Source organism: Blennius ocellaris, assembly GCF_963422515.1.
Source record: "Blennius ocellaris genome assembly, chromosome: 6".
In the NCBI taxonomy this organism is placed as follows: domain Eukaryota; kingdom Metazoa; phylum Chordata; class Actinopteri; order Blenniiformes; family Blenniidae; genus Blennius; species Blennius ocellaris.
The window spans coordinates 16,495,585-16,516,294 of record NC_137655.1 but is presented as its reverse complement, the minus strand read 5'-3'; the positions used below and the strand labels follow the sequence as shown (position 1 = coordinate 16,516,294).

The 20,710-nt window shown below is 41.5% G+C and overlaps 1 protein-coding gene across 1 annotated transcript in view; it reads left to right on the top strand.

Annotated features, from left to right (window-relative positions):
- The window catches only part of LOC308131238 (obg-like ATPase 1), a 39,979-nt gene extending 20,650 nt beyond the window's left edge, over positions 1-19,329 (top strand). Inside the window, exons 6-11 of the mRNA XM_080497890.1 lie at positions 1,807-1,887; positions 2,306-2,403; positions 12,875-13,015; positions 13,587-13,683; positions 16,708-16,830; positions 18,942-19,329. Of these exons, the coding sequence (XP_080354016.1) occupies positions 1,807-1,887; positions 2,306-2,403; positions 12,875-13,015; positions 13,587-13,683; positions 16,708-16,830; positions 18,942-19,043 (642 nt within the window). The 3' untranslated portion in view covers positions 19,044-19,329. The remainder of the gene's footprint in view (positions 1-1,806; positions 1,888-2,305; positions 2,404-12,874; positions 13,016-13,586; positions 13,684-16,707; positions 16,831-18,941) is intronic.
- Positions 19,330-20,710: the final 1,381 nt, after the last annotated feature.

Sequence of the window (20,710 nt, the reverse complement as noted above, 5' to 3'; positions counted from 1 at the left end):
ATGAATGCCATGAAATAAAAAAAAGGAAATTATGTGCAGCTGTTTACAACGCGATCACTTCCCTAAATCTCCTAAATGTTTTTGCTGAGTAATTTGAATAATTTTGAAATAGAATTCAATTTCTGCTGTTCTAAATTTATGAATCAAAATCTGCTTCAAATAATTTTTTTTTGACATTACTTACTACAAAAATATATCGTATTTTAGTGATGAATTAATCAGATGTAATAAACTAGTATTATAATCATTATTATAGAAATGTGTGAGTGGAAACAATATATACTATGTTGGGTTTTTTTTTTAAATCACATGTTGTTATACTATATTATTGTGGGTGTAATTAGTTGTGTGTGTATATATATATATATATATATATATAAACATTGTGGTTGAAAAAAAAAAATCAAACACAAATAAAAATGATCATTGTAGAAATGTACTTACAAACAATGAAAGGCCTTTAATAAACTCGACTCAGTTGCATGCAACAGTGGAGAACGTGTATTTATGCATTGTTCCAAAGATGTAAATCCTTTTGGATTGTGCTATGTTTACAAGAACAATGTTTCATTGCTTTTGTCCATATGAATCCTCAAAATCCCTATCCTTACAAAACAATAATAAGAAACCAGCCCACCAGCGGTGCTTCATGGTGGCAAGCGTATGTGTTTGACCCCTGTGGGACCTATATGCCTTTTATTAACACCTGCCTGTTAGAGGAGCGCTGCACGGCGGCTGCGAGCTGATGAGGGAAACCTGGAGCGGGTTCAGCCTGTGTCACTGGCCGTTTGCTGTTTCCATTTCACAGATGATTAATCTCTCTGTGAAGACTTGGGCCGGCGCGGGCGGAGTGTATGCAGCTCTTCCTGCGCTCTCTCCCGCTGGCTGCACTCTGGCTGCCTGACTAAAAGGCCTTTAGAATTCCTGTGGAGAGAGATGTGCAGAGAGTGAATGCAGCTGGCTGGGGGTCAGTGTGTGGAGCTTTTTCTGCCATTGTGTAATTGAGGCTCTGGCAGGATTTTTTCCTCAGTTCTTTCAAAAGGGTGTATGATTGTGAAGTGCTGCAAGGGTTTGGGGAGGGAAAAGGAGGTAGGGGGAGTGTTACAGGGGGTGGGGGAGTTTTTATATGAAGGGGGAGGTCAAGTTGACAGGAACAAAAAGAATGTGTTCCGCTAATTTCTGTGGGGCTGGATCAACAATAATAGGCTCAATTTCTTTATTACAAATTTTATAACTGCCTCCCTCCCATTTTCCCACCCTTTTCCGCTTCCAGATCCTGTCAAGACCCAGTCCTGCCTCAACCCACAAGTACCGCAGTGATGAATGTGGTATACATAGCTGAAAATACTCAATATTTTCTCCAGAAGAAATGGTGAATAATTAGTTCTGTACCTCACTGGTGCTTATTCAGTGGGACTACATTCTGCAAAGTGCCTGAGGAAGGACCAATAATTCACACCTTACTAACCAACTTCCAATTAGTTCTCCGCTCTTTCCAATTTTGTCTCCTCTCTGTATCCTTTTCATTAAACCGTCCCAATGGAATATTGATGTATGAAGCAGAGACTCTGAGAGACACCCCAGAAGGCATTTTGTCATGATTTAACGGAGGGATGGGGGTCTTGTGCATGCCATCCCTGTCAAAGCCAGGCCACTCCTGCTTGAATGCGAGCAAAAGCCATTGTTCAATTTGGCATCAGGATGCCATGCATTTAGGAAATAATTACCCCCATACCCTGCTGGGTTTATATTCTTTTTCATCTCCTTTAATGGCTTCTTGTTCATTCTATTTCAACCCCTAAACAGGACGTTATGTGCAAAGTGAAGAGCTGGGTAGTGGATGAAAAGAAACACGTTCGCTACTATCACGACTGGAACGACAAGGAGGTAATCTTTGATGTTACTGTCAAATTTATTAATGTCATTCATCTCCACAATCTTTTCATCTGACCCAAAAATGCCACTGCTGTTTTCGTCTTCCTTTGTTTTTTGAGCAACATGTCTTTTGTGCAAATCACAACTTAATATTATGCACGCTCTTTTGTGTTACTTTTTCTTTTTTTTCTTTTTTCATTACTTTTGTACAAGCTAATGACATCTGGCCATGCTGATCTTGATTTTGTAGCTTCATAGCTGCTTCCCACAGTGCTTATACACCAGACCCTAATTTGATTTGGCCTCACTAGTTTGTGTCTGTGTTGTTGTTTTTTTCCACTTCAGAAACTTTGGATCTTTTTCAGTGTTTGCCTTTTCTGTCTTTTTCTCTCTCTCTCTCTCTCTCTCTCTCTCTTTTTTTTTTTTACAGATCGAAGTGTTGAACAAATACTTGTTTTTGACATCCAAGCCAATGATCTACCTCGTTAATCTCTCTGAGAAAGACTACATTAGGAGGAAGAACAAATGGTAAGCACTTGGAAGAAGAATGAGAGCAGACTCAGTCACTAATCATCACCAAGGAGCTTTACTTCCACTTATGTCTGTTGCTAAATATATTCCTCACAACTTTGTCTGAATCTGCAGCCAGCTACAGAAAGTGTGTGTGTGTGTGTGTGTGTGTGTGTGTGTGTGTGTGTGTGTGTGTGTGTGTGTGTGTGTGTGTGTGTGTGTGTGTGTGTGTGTGTGTGTGTGTGTGTGTGTGTGTGTGTGTGTGTGTGTGTGTGTGTGTGTGTGTGTGTGTATTCATGTGCTGGCGTGTGAGGCTGACTGTGGTCTCCTGCTGACAGAAAACGGTCATATCTTTGTGAGGGAATCTGCCTGGAGGTGGCACTAAGTAAGCTCGAGCACAACATCCAGCTCCGCAAACCCCAGCCAGCCTCCAGACTCTGCACTTCATTAAGCGCACACTACCATATGGTCCCTATTTTCCGTCAAAATCTCTCATTTCCATATGATATCAAAGAGAGGGCCGGGCTTTAAATGACAACAGAGACAAACACGTGTACATTTCAAGGCAAACAAGTGATTAATATCATCTGGAGCCCATCAATTAATCACAAGGACAAGACTCATCAGATATTACCTGACATTGCTTTGCTTCTCATCTTCAGTTGTTGTTTTCACATGTTGTTGCTCTTTATTTTACAAGCACCTCCTCAAGAGCTATAAAAGTTCCCACGGTTTCAAGAGACAGCTGAGGCTTTCGTGAGGTACAGTGTAGTGTACTGTAGACGTAGACACTAATACGCAGGCATTAGACCAACTTACTTGTGCAGGTAGGGCACTATTCTTAGTCCGAACTTTCTGAACGGCATCTTCATGGCACTAATAAAAACTTCTACGCTGTGTTCGCTTTATTGTAATGTTGTCATCCGGCCGCAGTGAGAGCAGATCTGAGAGGCTGGTGTTTCACGCCTATTACATCTGAAAGGGCTACTTTTCCCACACTACAGCCATTTTATCAATAACCCCAACTTGTGGATCGTTATCACACTCTTCCAATTGCCCTCTATGCTTGTTGTGTCAGTCCCTAACATAATGTTTTGTTTTTGTGCTTTACCTGGCAGCATTGTATTACAAGGGAAGTTGTTTACCTATGACTGTTTGTTAAAATGTTCCTGACACAAAAGTATGACTGTCAGACGGAGGGAGGAGGACGAGGACTCGTAAATCAAATGATTCATGGCAACTGGAGCATCCGTCACCTGTTGGTGGAAGAGTTTTTTTTTTTTCCCCACTCCTTTCTGTGTGTGCGTGTGCGTGTGCGTGTGTGTTTAACTGCACGAAATGCTATAAATCCAAGAGCATTTTAAACAGGCAAACAGTAGTGCCGAGGTGTCCCGAGGGCTCTGCGATGAACAATGCCGACATCAAAGTGTTGATGTTTGACAAGTGATGAGTCACTTCCCTTGTCCAGAGAGGAGCTCACACCTGTATGGAGATGATTACAGGTAGATCTGGCTGGCCCTAATTGTACAATAAATGCTGCTCTCAGCCCTAATGGCAGCTAGTCTGCAGCGGAGACGCCAGACTGCCATTTGGCTGTCGCCATGCTCCCGTGTTTTTCCACCAGCACAGTTGAGATGATGATACGGTTAAGGACTATTCAAAGCAAACAGCAAGACAAATTGCAATCTCAGCTTTAATGTGTCGCGGAAAAGGAGGCGAATCGCAGAATGAGGCAAATAAGCCAATTTTATCTGTGTGTCTCTGGACATCCATTCAGGCCATCTCGCAGTTTAAGTTCCCTGTGTTTTTCTTTTCTTTTTTTTTTTTTTTTTAAGCCCTATATAAGAGGTGTGCAGTGAGCGCTGCCAAGATTTGGGTTAATGTCATTAATTTTTAGCAACATGCTCCACAAAACTTTTCTTTTAACTTCCATGTAAGCATAGGTAATTGACTTTGTTAATATGAGCACCTACGAGCAGGTTGCGGAGAGACGCGTTGTAAAGCTGCGACATCTTTTGTGACTTCAACAGCTTTGTCAAAGATTGTGAGCCTCCAAAACATTCCATTGTTAACCGAGATCATCCTGTTTGGAGTATGGGAACCACATACCACGCTGCTCTTGTTTAGACAAGAATACACCGTATTAGCTTTAGCAAGCCATCATTAATGGAGGGATCAGACGAGGAGCAAGGCCTCCTTTCATCCCCAGGTTCACTGCTGGAGACAGTACATCATTTACTGTTGAGAGGAGCACATGGCTCCAATCCCTATAGTGTATGTGTATGTGTATGAGAATGCGTACATGTGCATGTTTGAAGTCTGTTTCAGAGGCGACTCCATGCTCATTTGGATGCTGGTGTAATTGCGGTGTGGAGATCAAAGCAGTGCTGGCCGAGTGATGTTCCAGAGGAGACTTTACCACACAGCCCTCTCCTCTGTGCAGAGGGGGCCGCCTGCTGCTCACCGCTCCCCTCTCCCCTCTAGCCATGCACTGCCCCCTGCACATCCCCGCTCGTAAAAAATGATTAAGGCAGCATTTGTCATGTGTTTATGACTGAGAGGCATTGCGTGATAGGGAATGGCATCTACAAGAGTCTATCAAGAGGCTTTCTCCTCTTTCCTCGGCGTCGGTGAGCTGCCCGGAAGACTGTTTTCTCTGAGCCACATGCCCCAGTTTGTGTGTCAGGGAAGGTCATTAGAGCACCGCCGATGATGTGGTGGCTGCAGTCTGCCCATTGTTTGTGTCTTTCACTTATCACCTGACATATTGTTTATTTTACAAGCATGTGGCCACACCGATTTTGTTGGTATTTTTTTTTCTTTTTCTCCAATATAGATTTGATATCATATATTTATTTAATCCTTCACGGAGAACTAAGAGCAGTCATATTAGAAATGGCAAAAGACACACTTGAGAATATTCCAGCAATGCTTCTATGTTTTTTCTTCCTTGTCATTTCTTTTTCTGTATTTTTTTTCTCCCCTTCTTCTTTTGGACAATGTGCATTAAAGTAAATTGGTGCCTCTTAAGTAGATGAGTTGACCTTTAAGGAAACCAGCAAGTGTGACCTGTCTGTGAGTGCCTCTGCCGTGTGGGTTCTCCCAGTGAGTGGAAGAACTGCAGGGTACCAATGCTTGTAGCTTTTATTAACTGTGTGCTTGTGTGTGTTTGTGTGTGTGTGTGTGTGTGTGTGGGGGGGGGGGGGGGGGGGGGGGGGGGTCTGCCTGTAAATAACTGTAGGGATGTTTCTATACATGTTCTATAGGACTCAGATTGTACATTTCTTCCCTCTCAAACAGGGCTACTTTCTCTCAAACTTATTCTCTGTTTTGTTTTTTTAATCTCTTTAACAGTTTTTTTTGCCTCTCTGTGGGAGTTACATCTGTTTCCTCTGTCTTGGCATTCTTTATGTTTTATTAAAGGAAGCCATAGCTGCTGAAGTCTATCCACTGTATACTTGAATATATGTCCATGCTACCAATTGTTTTTCTGATTTATTTGAACAAAATCTTTCCATTGTATGGCGTGCTTATCGTCTCATGAGCTAAACACTGCGCGGAATAACTTCTGGATCTTTTTATTTCACATCATTTGATTTGATCTCTTTTTTCTTTCAGGGTATCATTAAGTGAGACACTAACTTAACCTGTACTTGCTTTAATCATCATAAGTTCAAAGATGATTTTGAAATGTTTTGTATTTTTGCTATCTTTGTCCCCCAAAAAATTCAACATAATGACCAACATCACCTAATAGTTCTTCTAATTAGCAATAATTGTTTGCTCTATTGCGCAAATTGCATTGTCTTAATATCTTACATGGCAGTGTTGCATTTACCTGCAACCAAGAAAATACACCAAGGATGGATCAATGAAAAGTGCCTTCCAACACTGCATTTTTGCTCCAATTTGAATTTTGAATAGTACAAACTATCCGAGCTAATGAGAAATCTATTTTAGCTTACTTCCTAAATTAGTGGACGTACATTTAAATTGGAACGAAGATTACTGGTAAAGAATGATTGAACAAGGAAAGAGAATCATGAAAACGTAATGATTGCAGAGTCTGTATCTGATTCGTTGGCAGTTAAAAAAGCACATTAATCAAATAAGCAAGAGGCCGTAGCTTTAGTTTAGGAAAACAGCCACAGGAAGTCGAGGCAGACAACTGTCTCTCCTGTGTCTGGTACTGCAGTCTGCCTGTAGGAGGAGCTTTGACAATTACTAAAACTATCAGCCCTGGGAGCAGTTGCAGAGTGTCACTTGTGGCACTCAGACCAGATAATATGAGGAAAAGATCTTTCATCAGCTTGGTGTTAAGTGTCGACTCAAATTTTGTTACCCCCATTTCAGGTTTTGAAAAGTCAAAGTAATAAGTTAAATATGCATTTTCCTTTTGCCTGATCATTTTGACAAACAACCCGCCGACTCTGAGTACCCATCAAGTTTTAGAGACCGAGGGAGAACTGAGAATGGAGGGGACTATTATGATTCACTGAAAGCCAGTCCATGAAAGCAGTCAGTGCAAACCCACTTCAGCTTCTCCAAACCATAATTCCCATAAACACAACTGAACTTTATTGAGTGCAAAACCACTGGCTCCGTCTAAGTTTTTAGGAACTACTATCTGGGGAGTTTGAGTTCACTTTTTCAAAGCCACTTGGGAGCCATACGAGAAAATAGCCCTTTTGATTTTGTGCATAGTCGTCCGCTCTCCGCTTGTGCGGTGTGGGATCCTGAGAAACACTTTCCCATGGTAAGATGTGTATCCTACTGCCCACAGTCAGTCCTAATGGATGCCTTCAGCTGGCTTTCAATGGGAGAAAACAACAGGAGAGGCTGTATCGTAAAACTGAAACAGATGTAAAGACCTGTCGGCTCAGTTAACCCGGTTATTGACTGTCCCCAGTCCAGGTAATGAAAGGACACAGTTGACATGTAGCATGTCACCCCTTTGTCTTTGATGTGTTCTGTGGCAAAAAAAATAAAAAAACAGTGCAGTTGTTGTAGCTAATGAGACAGAGCCCAAACTTCAGCCTAACAGAGGTTTGTTTCTCTCTTGTTTTTCCTTAATGGCCCACTGAAAAAATCAGTTTGCTGTCCACGATGCAACACAGACTGTCACTTCTCCCTTGTTTACGGGGACCAAGCCTGGAAAATTCTTAGTGAGTCCCCCACAGTTCGTAGCACACTTAGACACCTCTGTAGCAGAAGAACATGCTTACTTTCTTCTGAGGGCACGCTGAGAGCTGTTCTCCTGTTAAAGCATGTAGTTTGTGACCATATAAAGAAAAATCTGTGGAGCTACAAGTCTCCCTAATGGTACATTTTGATAGTTTAGGCTTTTTGAGCGCTGCTTTTTTTTAATCTTTGTGATATGGTTAGGACCAAACACATGCCACAACGAGTAGCCTGCAGGCTTGGCTCTAATGAGGCAAATAAATGAATTTAGTGTTGCCACATACAGCCCCTGAACGCTTATTATCAGGATTATTGTTGAACCGCCATGAATGGGGGAGAAGAAAAAAAGATGTTGGATTCGAAGAGGACATGATTGGCTGATGTTACATATGTCCTTGATTACCTTCCTTCTGCTTTTATTCTAATAAGTGGCATTCTTTGTACTCCCTAGGACAGCTAGACAGTCTGACACACGATGAGAATAAATATTGCATGTGGTAGACATTAAGCTGTCATCCTGGAAAAAAAAGAAGAGATGGAGAAATCCGTGTGGTGTTCTTCTGCGCTACACTTTGCCTGCTCTTGTCACAATTGTCACATCTTGATGACTCCCCCCACTCTACCCCAGCCCCCTTATTTTCTCTCGCCCAGTCAACTGCCATGAATGACAGCATGGATACCCCATATAGTGAATTATTTTGGGTGATGTAGAATGTACTCTTCTGGGTTACTGTTTGAATTTCTGATGTTTGCAGCCCCCCCTCCCTCACCCCCCTCACCCCCCTCTCACCCCCCACCCCCACCCACACCAGCACCACCATCACAACCACACATGCACAGCCTCACCTTCATCCCCCCACCCCCCCCCCCCCCCATGCAGCCTTAAACAAGGTTGCAGCTTTGATTATGTCCTCTCGACGACCATCTTAAAGACAAAACTGGCACCAATGATTTGTTAAGATTTTTATCCGTCATGTGCAAACATTTAAAGTCGCGAAGATTTAATGGGTGCAGTTTTCAAAGAAAGGAAAGTTGCTTTAAAAAGCTTGTTACCAGCACACCCTCAAGGCTTGTTTGAGATACGATGTGAGATGATGCTCTTAATTAAAGCTGCTCCCATTGTGCGTTCGCCATGTTCTGTTTCCTCCAGCCGATGATTGCTTTGAAGATTGAAAGAAGTTGATGATATTGGCGATAGTGTGTGTGCGCACGCGTGCTGTGTGTGTGTTTGTGTGTGTGGTGTGTGTGTGTGTGTGCGTGTGTCAGATCTCCTCATTTCTCAGAGACTGATGTGTAATATGTTTCCATCCGGCTATGGCCACAGGGAGCAGAGAGCGTCTGCACTCTTGTTGCTCAGGAGCTCACCACTGGGAGGATGAAAAGCTTCCCACAGAGCCACCGACTTCCCAGCCTCAAAAGCCACCATGAGCTCATACCTCTCATTTCTGTCTCCCTCCACAGAAGAAGGAAAAGGGAGGGGGATTGTGTACGCTGCATGCTGCCGCATCCCTTACCCCCTAGGTTGCTCATCCCTGTAACCTGGGACCGCAGCACAACAAAGAGGACTCTGGGTTTATTACCTGATGAGTCTGTGCCTGGCACGCAGGCAAACTGCTGCCAAGGTGTGCTGTTCGGTAATACATTCGGCTAATGTGCTCAGCTTCAGGTGTTGGTCCCTCGGTGCAGGTTGTAGGCAGGGGATTATGCTTCAGCTGAAAGAAGCACTCAAACTGGAGGTGATGGCCCACCTTTTACAGGCTTAACTGGCCAAGCACTCATAATGAAGCCAACCTGTTCAAGTGTATATCTGATGCAGGCTCAGGTCAATTTCTCAGGTAGCTGCCCCTGTACTTTAGAAACTCCCATTGTTTTCCCCTCCTGAGCCATTTAAGCAGATCAAAGCCCCGACAAAGCCCAGGGAAGCCCTAGGCATGCAGAAACACAGGAATTACCCCCCTCTTAGGATTCCCACACAAAAAGACAAATAGACTAGCTCCAGAGGGTGGCCCCCTGTGGGACATCTCTATTCAACGCCAGTGTGTTGAGGAAGGTCCAATTGTTTTCGTTCCTGTCATTTTGCAGTATATTGTGCTTTAAATTAGATGTATTCTGAGCACAACGGGCATCAAATTTAAAGCTCAGAGCAAATAAGATGACAATCATTTCTCCAGAGACAAGATTTAAAAAAAAGATGGCGTTGCATTGGCATTGTTCTTACCACTTTCGTCATTTGCGCATCTTTTAGACTTGTAAACGTTTGACAGAGTACATGTATGAAAACTACATCCGCTCCTTGATTCGAAAGCAGGAGGAAAAGCACAAACATGGCTTGTTCTTTAGCCTTGTTTGAGGCTTGAAGCCGGTGAATGATTAGCAGAAATAATGTCCCTGTCACCCTTAATCACATTAAAACGTGGTTAACATTTAATTTTTCCCACTTGATATGCAAAAATTTCCACTTGATTTGCAGCAAAGGCCATCGGAATCCCATTATAAAAAGAATAAAAATTTCAGGCATCATTTGTTCAGAGAAGGACATCAAGACCAGAAAGTGCTGAATCTTTCTATTAACCGAGCAGTGAGAGATGACACTCAGTGCTGGGACACAATGAGAGACTGATAAGACTCATACATGCACTATGTTCACCATTGATTATGTTTTATTTAATATATATTTGTTTTTCTATGTTTAGATTTGTGAATGCTTTCTCTTTTTTTTTTTTGTTTGTTATTTTTTCGCATTTTCTTTTGCTGAATTCAGTATTAGCACTACAAAGTTCTCCTTTATGATGCAGATGAACAGAAAAATAATCCCGAAAAGGAAAAGTAAACCTGTAAAGCCCGTTTTAGTTGTCAAAATAAGTATAACTTTTCTGTAAGAGTTTGGAGTTTTTAATCCTTTTTTTTTTAGGATTGAAGGCAGGTATTATGTTTCAGTAGGCCTTTAAACACAGAACACACTTTGTTTCAAATACAAATCAGCATAAATTACCTTTATGATTTACCATGACTTCAAGATTAGAACAAAGGCTGGAAAAAAAATAGAATCTGAAGCATGTTTTACATAAACATTCTCACAAATTTATACATTCCATATAGAATTTCACACAAATAATTGGAAGGGACATAAATACAAATTGCAAAGTGGCGTGGATAGACAGCGAGGAAGTTGACAGAATTGGTTTTGGGAGTCGTGTTGACAGAGCATCAAAGCTCTTAATTGACAGTGCTTTGTTTCTGGAGTTGAGGGAAGGGGGAGTTTCATGTTCCTGTGGCAAGGTGTTTGTCTGGTCCTGTGTCACTCAGTGCAAGGACCCAGAGACCCCCGTGCTCATTTGCAGCTCACGTTCTCCGTCTCGGCTTCACATTATTAAAATCATCCCTCAGCTTTCTACCAAGAGCCTCTTTGTTACTTTGCTAGCTTGGCTCAGCTCTGTCAAGTCTTCACCAATTACAGTCTCAGGTACAATGGTCTATTCAAAGGATCACAGCCCTTGACTGGTGTGGAGAGAGTGATTTGTGAATCATTATTCAGCCGCCTGTAGAGAACGCAATACCTGAGGAATGCAAATAACGTGCCACCAAATAGACAGCTGTGCTGCGAGAAGTGACAAACTACAGCTGTTATTATCTCAGATTGGATTTTTTCCCCTCTCGGAGCGCCCTCCGTCTCCTGTTTTCGGGATTTTGGCTTTGACTAAATGCATTTTATTTTTCCATCCTTGATTGGTGACACGTTGGTTACCACCTTATTGTGGCGGCAGTCAGACACCAGCTCTGCATACGTAGTGTGAACAGAAAGGGAAAATATTAGGTTATGGCTCCTAATAGAGGAGCACCAGAACAGACAGACAAACTAGCATGTGAGACTTTTTTTTTTTTTCTTCAGAATTTACCCTCTCGTGTTATTTTAACTTGTGAGAAAAACATTCAATCAAAGCAGAACTGCGCTCATTTTGTGCCCGTTACCCCGTCATGTATTGTATATTGATAATCATTAGGTAGGAGCAGCGATATGGTGGGGCCGGTGATAAAACGGTGACATTGTTATTGGAATAGATGTGGTATTGAGGTGGTCGGGTCCCTCCCAGTCTTTGATTCTTATGGGCTTTAAACAGGAAACTAGGATTACAGATAATGACAGGGACCCCTTAGAATCAATCCAGCCCAGGAGCCGCCGTGTGAAAATGGATTTGTGTGATGCTGTTCTTTGAGATCTGTCCAATCCCAGCCTCAGAGCTTGTGGGGCTAATCTCATAATTGCCCTAACCCCCTTGTATTGTTCTGACTGGGGGTTACCATTAAGTGTGAGGATATCTTTGTCCTGCAATGTCAGGTGTCCTGCTGGACAGGAACACAGAAAGAGAAACAGAAGAAATAGGAAAAACTAAGAGAGTGACAAAGACGTACATAAGTAAGGAAAAGAGTCCATGCTTATAGTTGCTCTGCTCTTTTCCTGGCTTTTACAGTCGATGTTCATTTAGACACTCAGCAGGTGAGCGAATTGGGTTTCACTTTTTTTAAAAATGAGGTAAAAACCTCTATTTATGTGTCAAAATGGTCATAAACCTTGTTTCATAAATATTTTCTTTTTTTCTAAACTCAATTACATTTCTTTCAGATGTATTTTTTCTATACAACCACAAGTGACGTTGCAGATTTTTTTGTATGCAAATGCATGTTTTCATTTGACATCAAATCATTTTAATGTAATTTATTGCTTGGAATGTTATTTAGCTGCATAAATAGCCATGTCAGACATACTGTATGATTATTATCCCCTTTATTGTATTGCTAATACTCAGTATAGTATTTTCAAGTGCTTTTCACACTCCTAAATCATGTGGCAGCTAAAATTAGTTTAATATTTTTTAGGGTGTTTTATAGTTAGATATTATCAGCCTCTCAACAATGTGAATTTATCATTAAATTAGTTATCAGCCGGTGCTTTAAAATATTACAACCTATCAAAAATACAACATTCAAACATAAGGTCTGTTTCTGGTCCTCTTTGTTCTTTTTGTACATTTAGCTGATAATACATCTGTGCTCTAAATTGTAGTCATTGTGTACAGTAACATTGTGTACTGTATTTCCATCTTCAATACTTGACTTCATATTTGTATTTGAAAACTTTCACCGAAGGAAAAGTCCAACTCTGTGAGACAAATGCCACCTTAGGAGTGCAGTCTCCCCCAAGCACTCGTATGTTCAGCTGCTCTCATGAATATGCATGGCCCCGCCGATGCTTCCTTATTAATCAAGTTCTTCAGCGAGTTTCGAGGCAATTTTGTATTCTTCTTTTCAGGTTGGCGAAAATCAAGGAGTGGGTGGACAACCATGACCCCGGTGCCTTGGTCATCCCCTTCAGTGGAGGCCTGGAAAGCCAGCTCCAGGACAGCAGTGAAGAAGAGAAGGGGAAATACTGCACAGAGCACAAGACGCAGAGGTTAATTAGCATTCAGTCTCCTCACACTTTATTATCAGCTGTGTCCTCCATGCACTCCTTTAATTGCATGTGCTGATAGAATAATAAATGGCAGAGTAATTACCATTATAAAGCAAAGGATCCCTCTTCTTACTGAACAACTCAGTCAAAGGGTTTTCCTCTAAATTAAGTTTTTAACTGTCATCTGTCATCTGTAGGTATAATTATAACTTGGGCATTTTGGGTTTATTGTTCTCGTGTGAAAACCTCTATGGAGAGAAAAATTGTGACAGCAGATTCTTTTTTTCTCGCTGCACAGACCAAGGCATTGGGTTGAATTCTTAAAAATGTTAAATGAGTCTACAAGCTTTCTAATTAATCAAAGAAACCATTGGAGAGTTGAATGTCTTATGTGAAACGAAGTGACCCATCTTATTCACTTAATGAGTTTATACTGGAATGAATGGGGCCTTGCCACTGGAGTGAACTTTGTCTCGGCATCAACAGCAATAAAGAATACTTAAGCAGCTCCGACCCTTCCATTCAAGTGGAGTTTTTTTTATTTTTGGGGGGGGGTTTTTCTCGCCCCCAGCGCCCTGAGCAAGATCATCAAGGCCGGCTATGCAGCCCTGCAGCTGGAGTACTTCTTCACTGCTGGACCAGATGAGGTCCGCGCATGGACTGTACGGGTAAGAGCCAGATGCCTGCTGTGCTGTGCACACACACACACACACACACACACACACACACACACACACACACACACACACACACACACACACACACACACACACACACACACACACACACACACACACACACACGCACACACAGTATCCTACGTTCCACCCTGCTGGCACCCTCACTGATATCACACTTTCAACTTTGTCATGGTTGTGCTTTGGCTAGTCATTACAGACCGAGGATAACTTCAATTACTGGTGAGCTGCTGAACAGTGAAAGTGGGGGCCACATTGATTGAGGAGGGCAACAATTGATTTTGCCCATTACGTCCATGAGAATGTTTCCATCCTGCGCAGATCTGCCTGCCCTCCTCCTGCCGCTGGAGATAAGGAGCCTGTGCATTGTGCCTGCCTAATCTGTGTGACGGAGGTTGTCTGTGCCAAAATTGATGTTGCTTTTCATTCGACTGTTTGTGGGTCTTGCTGGGGGCTCCTCCTCCCTGTGTGTCTCAGTTTACTGAGCCCAGCCCGCCAAGAGCTTTGTGCAATAGGATCGCAGGATTTACATCAATACAGATGTTGGCTTTGCATGTTGCCATTGTGTTTTCTTTTTTCCTTCGAGCACACAGAACTTTGTGATGCAGACACATTATGATATTTGATTAAGTTGTGTTTTAGGTAGCTTCGATTACACACAGTAACTTAAAAAAAACTACAAAAAAAAAACTTTTCAACAACAGGCAATTTTGGTTAGGTTCTGTCAGATGCAATTATATTCATTCTTTTATCCCATAAGAGATTGTAATTTAAAAAAAAAAAAATCTAAGTTTACAACAAAAAAAATGCTTTCAATCCCATAAACATCACAGGTCCATTTGGAAATGGAGGCCCGTTCTCAAAGAGCATTGCAATTTCCCACAATGGCATCTATTCAAAAAAACTTGTCACCAAGCAGATCATTATAGTTTTTGTTCCCTAAATGTGAGCCTGTTCACTGTTCAGATTTTACTGACAAATGTTGCTCAGATTGTTCAAAATCTTTAAATAGGCTGCTACAAACTATGTTTATTTGGAAGTAATAATGACAGAAGAATCGGATGGAGTGGGTTTTCACTTTTGAATACTGATGTCGTTGCTGCTTCAATCTTCATTTTGTCTAAAGTAGACATTATGGCTCTGCTCACAAAATATGCACAATGACATGTGTTGTGCATAATTATCTTTCCCATGATGATTTTCTATTCATGACTTTAATTAAACACATATTAGTTTGCTGTTACTTTTTCCAAGTGAAAAGGTTTTCAAGACCACCATGATTTTTAATATTGTTTGCAAATCAGTCTGAAAAAAGAGACGGCCTAAAAATGGATATACAACAACGAAGCTGACTTTTTTTCATTTAGAGGGAAAGATTAATCAATTTCTCTTCAGGGGAAGAAAATACAAAGGTTACATTTTTACATGTATTTGTTTTTCTACAGAAAATTGACTTGACAAACTGATGATGTGATTCTAGACAGAAAATGTGATGGGCCGTGTTAGGGCTGAAACTAATATATTTACCAGTTATATATGTGTACATACATACACACGTACATACATACATACATACATACATACATACATACATACATACATACATACATACATACATACATACACTTTTTTTAACACAAGAAAATCAAATGTTAGACATTAGATGTGCACTTGTACCGTCACTATTTACAGGAAAGTCCCTAAACACTTCAAAAGCATCTTCAAAAACACGCTCGTCTTCCTCGAAGTAACTGATTACAGCCAGCCTTGATTGTGTGTGAGGGGCATTTAGTCAGGTAAGCATCAGTGAGTAACTATATTAAGCCAATACATCTTGCATTGTAAAAACTACACTCAGTAATGTCGTGTTCCTAAGTCCTTTAACATGCTTTATTAGGCAGCCTCGAGGTGACCATTATCTATCAGCCTGCTCTGCATAGCTCTTAACTAGGACAATGTGGATCTCTTGTAATGCACCATATGAAAAAAATCCCTCCCTTAATCTATTTTTCTCCAGATAGACAAACCTTGATGCTGATTAATGGTAGTTAAACTCACAAGCACTCTGTCAATGAGATTGCAAATAGATGGTAATGTATTAGAGTCATTAAATACACATCATTCTTTTGGCATGAAATATGTTGACCCCAACCTGATTATATACATAATTAAAACTGCTCAACAGTTTCTGAGCACGGAGCTGCAGACCAGAGAGAGAGCGAGCAGGTCGACAGGCAGGAGTCATAATGATACACAGCAGCCACGTCACTTATTTGGGTCATTTGTCATTTCCGCCCAGCATTATTTCAGTGCATATAAATTGCGCATTTTATCGTCGACAGTTGTTTCCTGGAGTGTTAGAGAGGATTCGAAGTAGAAAAGTATATTCATTTATTTATATGACGCTGGTAATGTGTGTTTTCTAAATTGCCATCATCTATAGGTTTAGTTATAAATGTACATTTCAAACGTAAAATCACTTTGTTTGTTTGAGAGTTCATTTAAAAACAAACCGCAAAACTTTACAGCGGCTATAAATCTACGTCAGTCGAATATTACCGAAGGTTTGAGGTGAATCTGAATGACGTGAATCCAACATATCGCAACAGTTAGGCCTGATGCAATGAGGTCTGCACCACTCCGGCCGCTCTCTCTGCAACACTGAGTCTCCTTGCTGTCATGACCAGAGAGCCGAGCAGCGACCCACAATGAGGCAAGATTGCTTGGACAGAAATCAATACCACCATGGAATGGGAATCAGAAGGCATTGATAGCAGTGCTGTGTCCTTATCGGTGTCCAGGCTGGCCTAGCAGGGCACAGCCGAGTGGAAAGCTATCCAGAAATCAGGACTGAGGCAAGAATACCCCTGGACTGAAAACACCCCGAGAGTGATCACAACGCTATCACCCTATCAAACACCATGTCGCTCGCATGCTGTAATCCATCTTCTCCAAAACAATTCATTTGTCCTCTCTTTTCCTTCCTTGTGACAGAAAGGAACTAAGGCTCCACAGGCTGCGGGCAAGATCCACACAGACTTTGAGAAGGGCTTCATTATGGCGGAAGTAATGAAATTCCAGGATTTTAAAGAGGAAGGCAGTGAGAGCGCTGTCAAGGTGAGCAGTCAGGGTGCCAGAGGAGATGAGGGGAAGTCTCCTGTGATCAGTGGAGCTGACAGTCGCCACACAGCTCCTACTGGAAACTGCTCTTCACCTTTACTCAGGGGAAGAAATTACTGCACACACTCCAGCAGCACTCCTGACAAGCCAGCTGATTCTGGCTCTAAACACTGCCATTCTGCTCCAGCTGTGCATATCTTTATCACAATGTGCCTTAACTGGCTGATGGTAGTTCTTGCTTGTAGCGCAGCACAGTCGCTCAGAGGAAGCACTTCTTCACCTCACCAGGCATTTATCAGATCTATAGAGTGCGCTGTTAGCTTAGAGCTCTCTGTTGCCAAATTCCCCAAGCCACGTGGGCAAGTGACAGTGATATAAAGCAGCACGTTAAATAAAGTGTGAAATTCCTCAAATATGGGCTGTTTCATGGATGGGTAGCACAGAAATGTGACTTGCATATCTTATTTTTATGATGGGCAGTGTTTGTTTTGACCTTTTTAACTGTGCCGTTGGTTGTTCATGTGCACACTGCTGTCAAATGAAATAACTGATTTCATGGTGAATTTGTGAAGACAATAACTGAATGCCAACTGTAGGCGGTACACCGTAAATCCCATCAATATGGGCTTTTCTTACCTTAGTGATACTTTAACTTTGCATTAATAAAGTGTAAATTCTGCAACAATACAGAGATGAATCACCTAATCAATTAAACAATAAATAATTATCGCATTATTGTATTAATTATTATTTACTCCCCGATTTTTCCTGCTGCTGCTTAACCCCCCCCAAACTCAATAGCACGCTCTGAGGGGAGGCCCACCCCACACTATGAAAACCACTGCATTCGTCCATATCATATCATCAAATCTCGTTTGTTTTTTACGACAAACATTAAAATTTGTATTTAAAGTGTAACCTTGATATGTGTGACACTGTAAACCATGCTGTTGCAGTCCCACTATCACCACCATCAACACCATGTTCCCACTTACAGGCTCGACTAATGTAATTATAGTGACACAAAGGCCCCGAGGGGACCAGTGTAGAAAGGAAGCACTAAAAAAATATTTAAATCTCCTTACTATTCAAGCTCACTATTTAAGAAATAAATATTTGATATTTAATGCAGTGGCAGTTTATTGTCCACACCCTTCATAAGATGCAAACAGAGAGTGAAATGTGTCGGTCTCTTGGGGGGGTGGGGGGGGTTACCATTGTTATCCAAGGTTGGGATCTGAGTGTCAGGTCCTTACTGCATGCTCTCTTACTAATCCCTTTTTGAGCCTCAGAAGAACATGGAGCGCTTCTGACTGTGGCATTAAGGTCTGTGCTATTTAATGCCAGTTGTGGGAATAGGCTGTCTGAATAGGGCCAGTGTATGGGGATATCACATTATTAGTAATCATATCTGCTTAAGCCAAGCTTGCCGCTCCAGATGGCTGCTTTCAAGTGCAAATGAACCAGTTAGACGTGTCTGGTTTAATACATACTCAGGAATCACAAATAGCCATTGATTTTTTTTTTTCCTGTCTCCCTCTCCATCCAGTGTTTCTGGTGGTATTGAGCTTGGATTAAATGGTCTCCTGAGCCTTTAAAGGGACATTGATTCTTCTAATTAATTGTGCACTGTGCAGAACCAGAATGCATAAACCTGTCTGTATTAGCACTTCAAGTCAATTATTTTGAGTTTGCCGGGAAGGAGAACAAACACTTACTGTATACAAAAGAAATGTTAGAACTTATTTTGTTTCCTTGAGAAGTTTTATAGTGCTGTAATCAAAGACTTATTAACATTTTGTGCTTGTGCACATGAAACTGGAATGGGCAGAGGAGAGGATTATTCACTCAGTGGGAATTCAGGCACCCCTTGAACAAAACGTGCATGCTGCAGTGTGTGTGTGTGTGTGTGTGTTTATGTGTGAGTAAGATGACAAAAGAGACAGCAATTTAATACTGTAGTATTATGTTCCTATTATTTTCTATTTTCACATGTAATTCACAGAGTTACACTCCATTGCTAATTAGATCAAAACACTATCTAAACAATATTGTACATTTTTCAGTAGCTTCTATTTTAACTCATTTCATTGTGTTTATTTTTTCAGGCAGCTGGGAAATATAGACAACAGGGAAGAAACTACACTGTCGAGGATGGAGACATCATCTTTTTCAAATTTAATGCACCAAATGCACCAAAGAAGAAGTGACACCAGAACAATATGTTTGTTTACATAACTGACTCTATTGTTACTATTTTTGGCTGTTACACACTGTCACTTTCTCACGTTTTGTTTTCCACCCTGTAGGATCGAATCCCCCCTTGTGTGCCAAAGCACAGGTTCAGTAAACTCTGACAGCTTTGCTATTTAAGATCAGGATCGGCCCCCACTCCAAATTGTAGCAGCATTTGAAGGAGCATATTACTCTCCAGATACTTCATTAATCTCCATCACGGGTGCCAACACTGACACAGCTGACAGCGGGGACAATGCCACCTGCTCCTCTCCCCCTTCTGCAGATAATGCATGTTTTACAGTAGCCCAGATGTCTACACTCAATAAAACATTTGACAAAACCAGTCTGTGTGTGTTTTGGGATGTCTGTATTGAGTGGGAAGCTGCATGGGGATGGTGATAGCGGTCCTGCCGGCCACTGATTAGAGAATTAAAAGACACAGCTGACATTGACTGTAGCGTATAGGGGACAATTATAATTAAATCTGTTAAGTGATGCTGATTTTTGGAAGGGCAAAGCCAGGATGCAGGTGTTTCAGCCAAAAGACGTGGTCACTTTAAATGATTATTTATAAATAGATTTAGCTAACCTTTCTTTCGCAAATTTTACTACAATTATTCAATATGTGCGTCCTCCTGTTTGCCGTCCCCAGAATGCTCGCCCCAAACCTTAAAGGTCGATAGAGTAGCATGTTTACAGTTTCTTACTCCTCGCTCCCTGAATAATGAGAGCAAACGCACAACCACACAACAAAGACAAATATTCATTCAAGCCACATTTTCTCCCCCCCAAAATCCACATGTTCAAATATTCTGTATAGTATGAAAATAGAAGTTGACACAATCCACAAGCACAACCAGAAAACGATTCCAGTTGTCTGGAGTAGTGTTTTTCTCGCCCCTATACTTTGTGTGTAAGTGTTTGTGAAACGTTTATGCTGATGGAATTGTATGGCTGCAGCGCTTCAAAGTAAGATTGTATTCTTCGTGGGAGTCCGAACAAAGAGCTGTAGATCAGCAGTGCTTTGCGGAATATCTTGTAACCATTAAGACTGCAGAGAATAAAATGGCCTTTTGATGGGAACAAAAAGATTGAATAAAAATGGTCATTTTACAGAAAGATATCCAAGTTTTGGATGGGATGTTTTATGGAGCAAAGCCTGTGCTCGTACTACAAAGCACAGTGTTTCTCATGGAAATAAGGTGGATTATAGTCTTTAAGGTCTGAGATCACTGGCAAAATATAGGATAGTGTTTATTGTGGTTACTTAGAAAGAATGACGAATGACAACATATGTATGAAATAATATTAAGCTGGCCTCAGTCGGTTGCTTTACCATTAACCACTGATTTTGATCACTAAAATGTCACGCAGAAAACTGAGGATGTTGTTGCTATCACTGTGCGCCTCTCCTATACGTAACACATAGACCAGCAACTTTTTACATCGAGTCAGTTTGGCTGACTTGTTTTCTCAGTGAAACCATCCAAATCCTCCGGGGAGCACAACGGGGGGGCGCGAGACAAAACTGTTTTGCATTGTTCTCAGGCGGTGGTCGTGGTCAGCCTCAACCCTGCCCAGAAAATCATTCATCTGCTGCAGTGTTGAGGTTTTGGGGATTTATGGGTTGTTCCCAGTG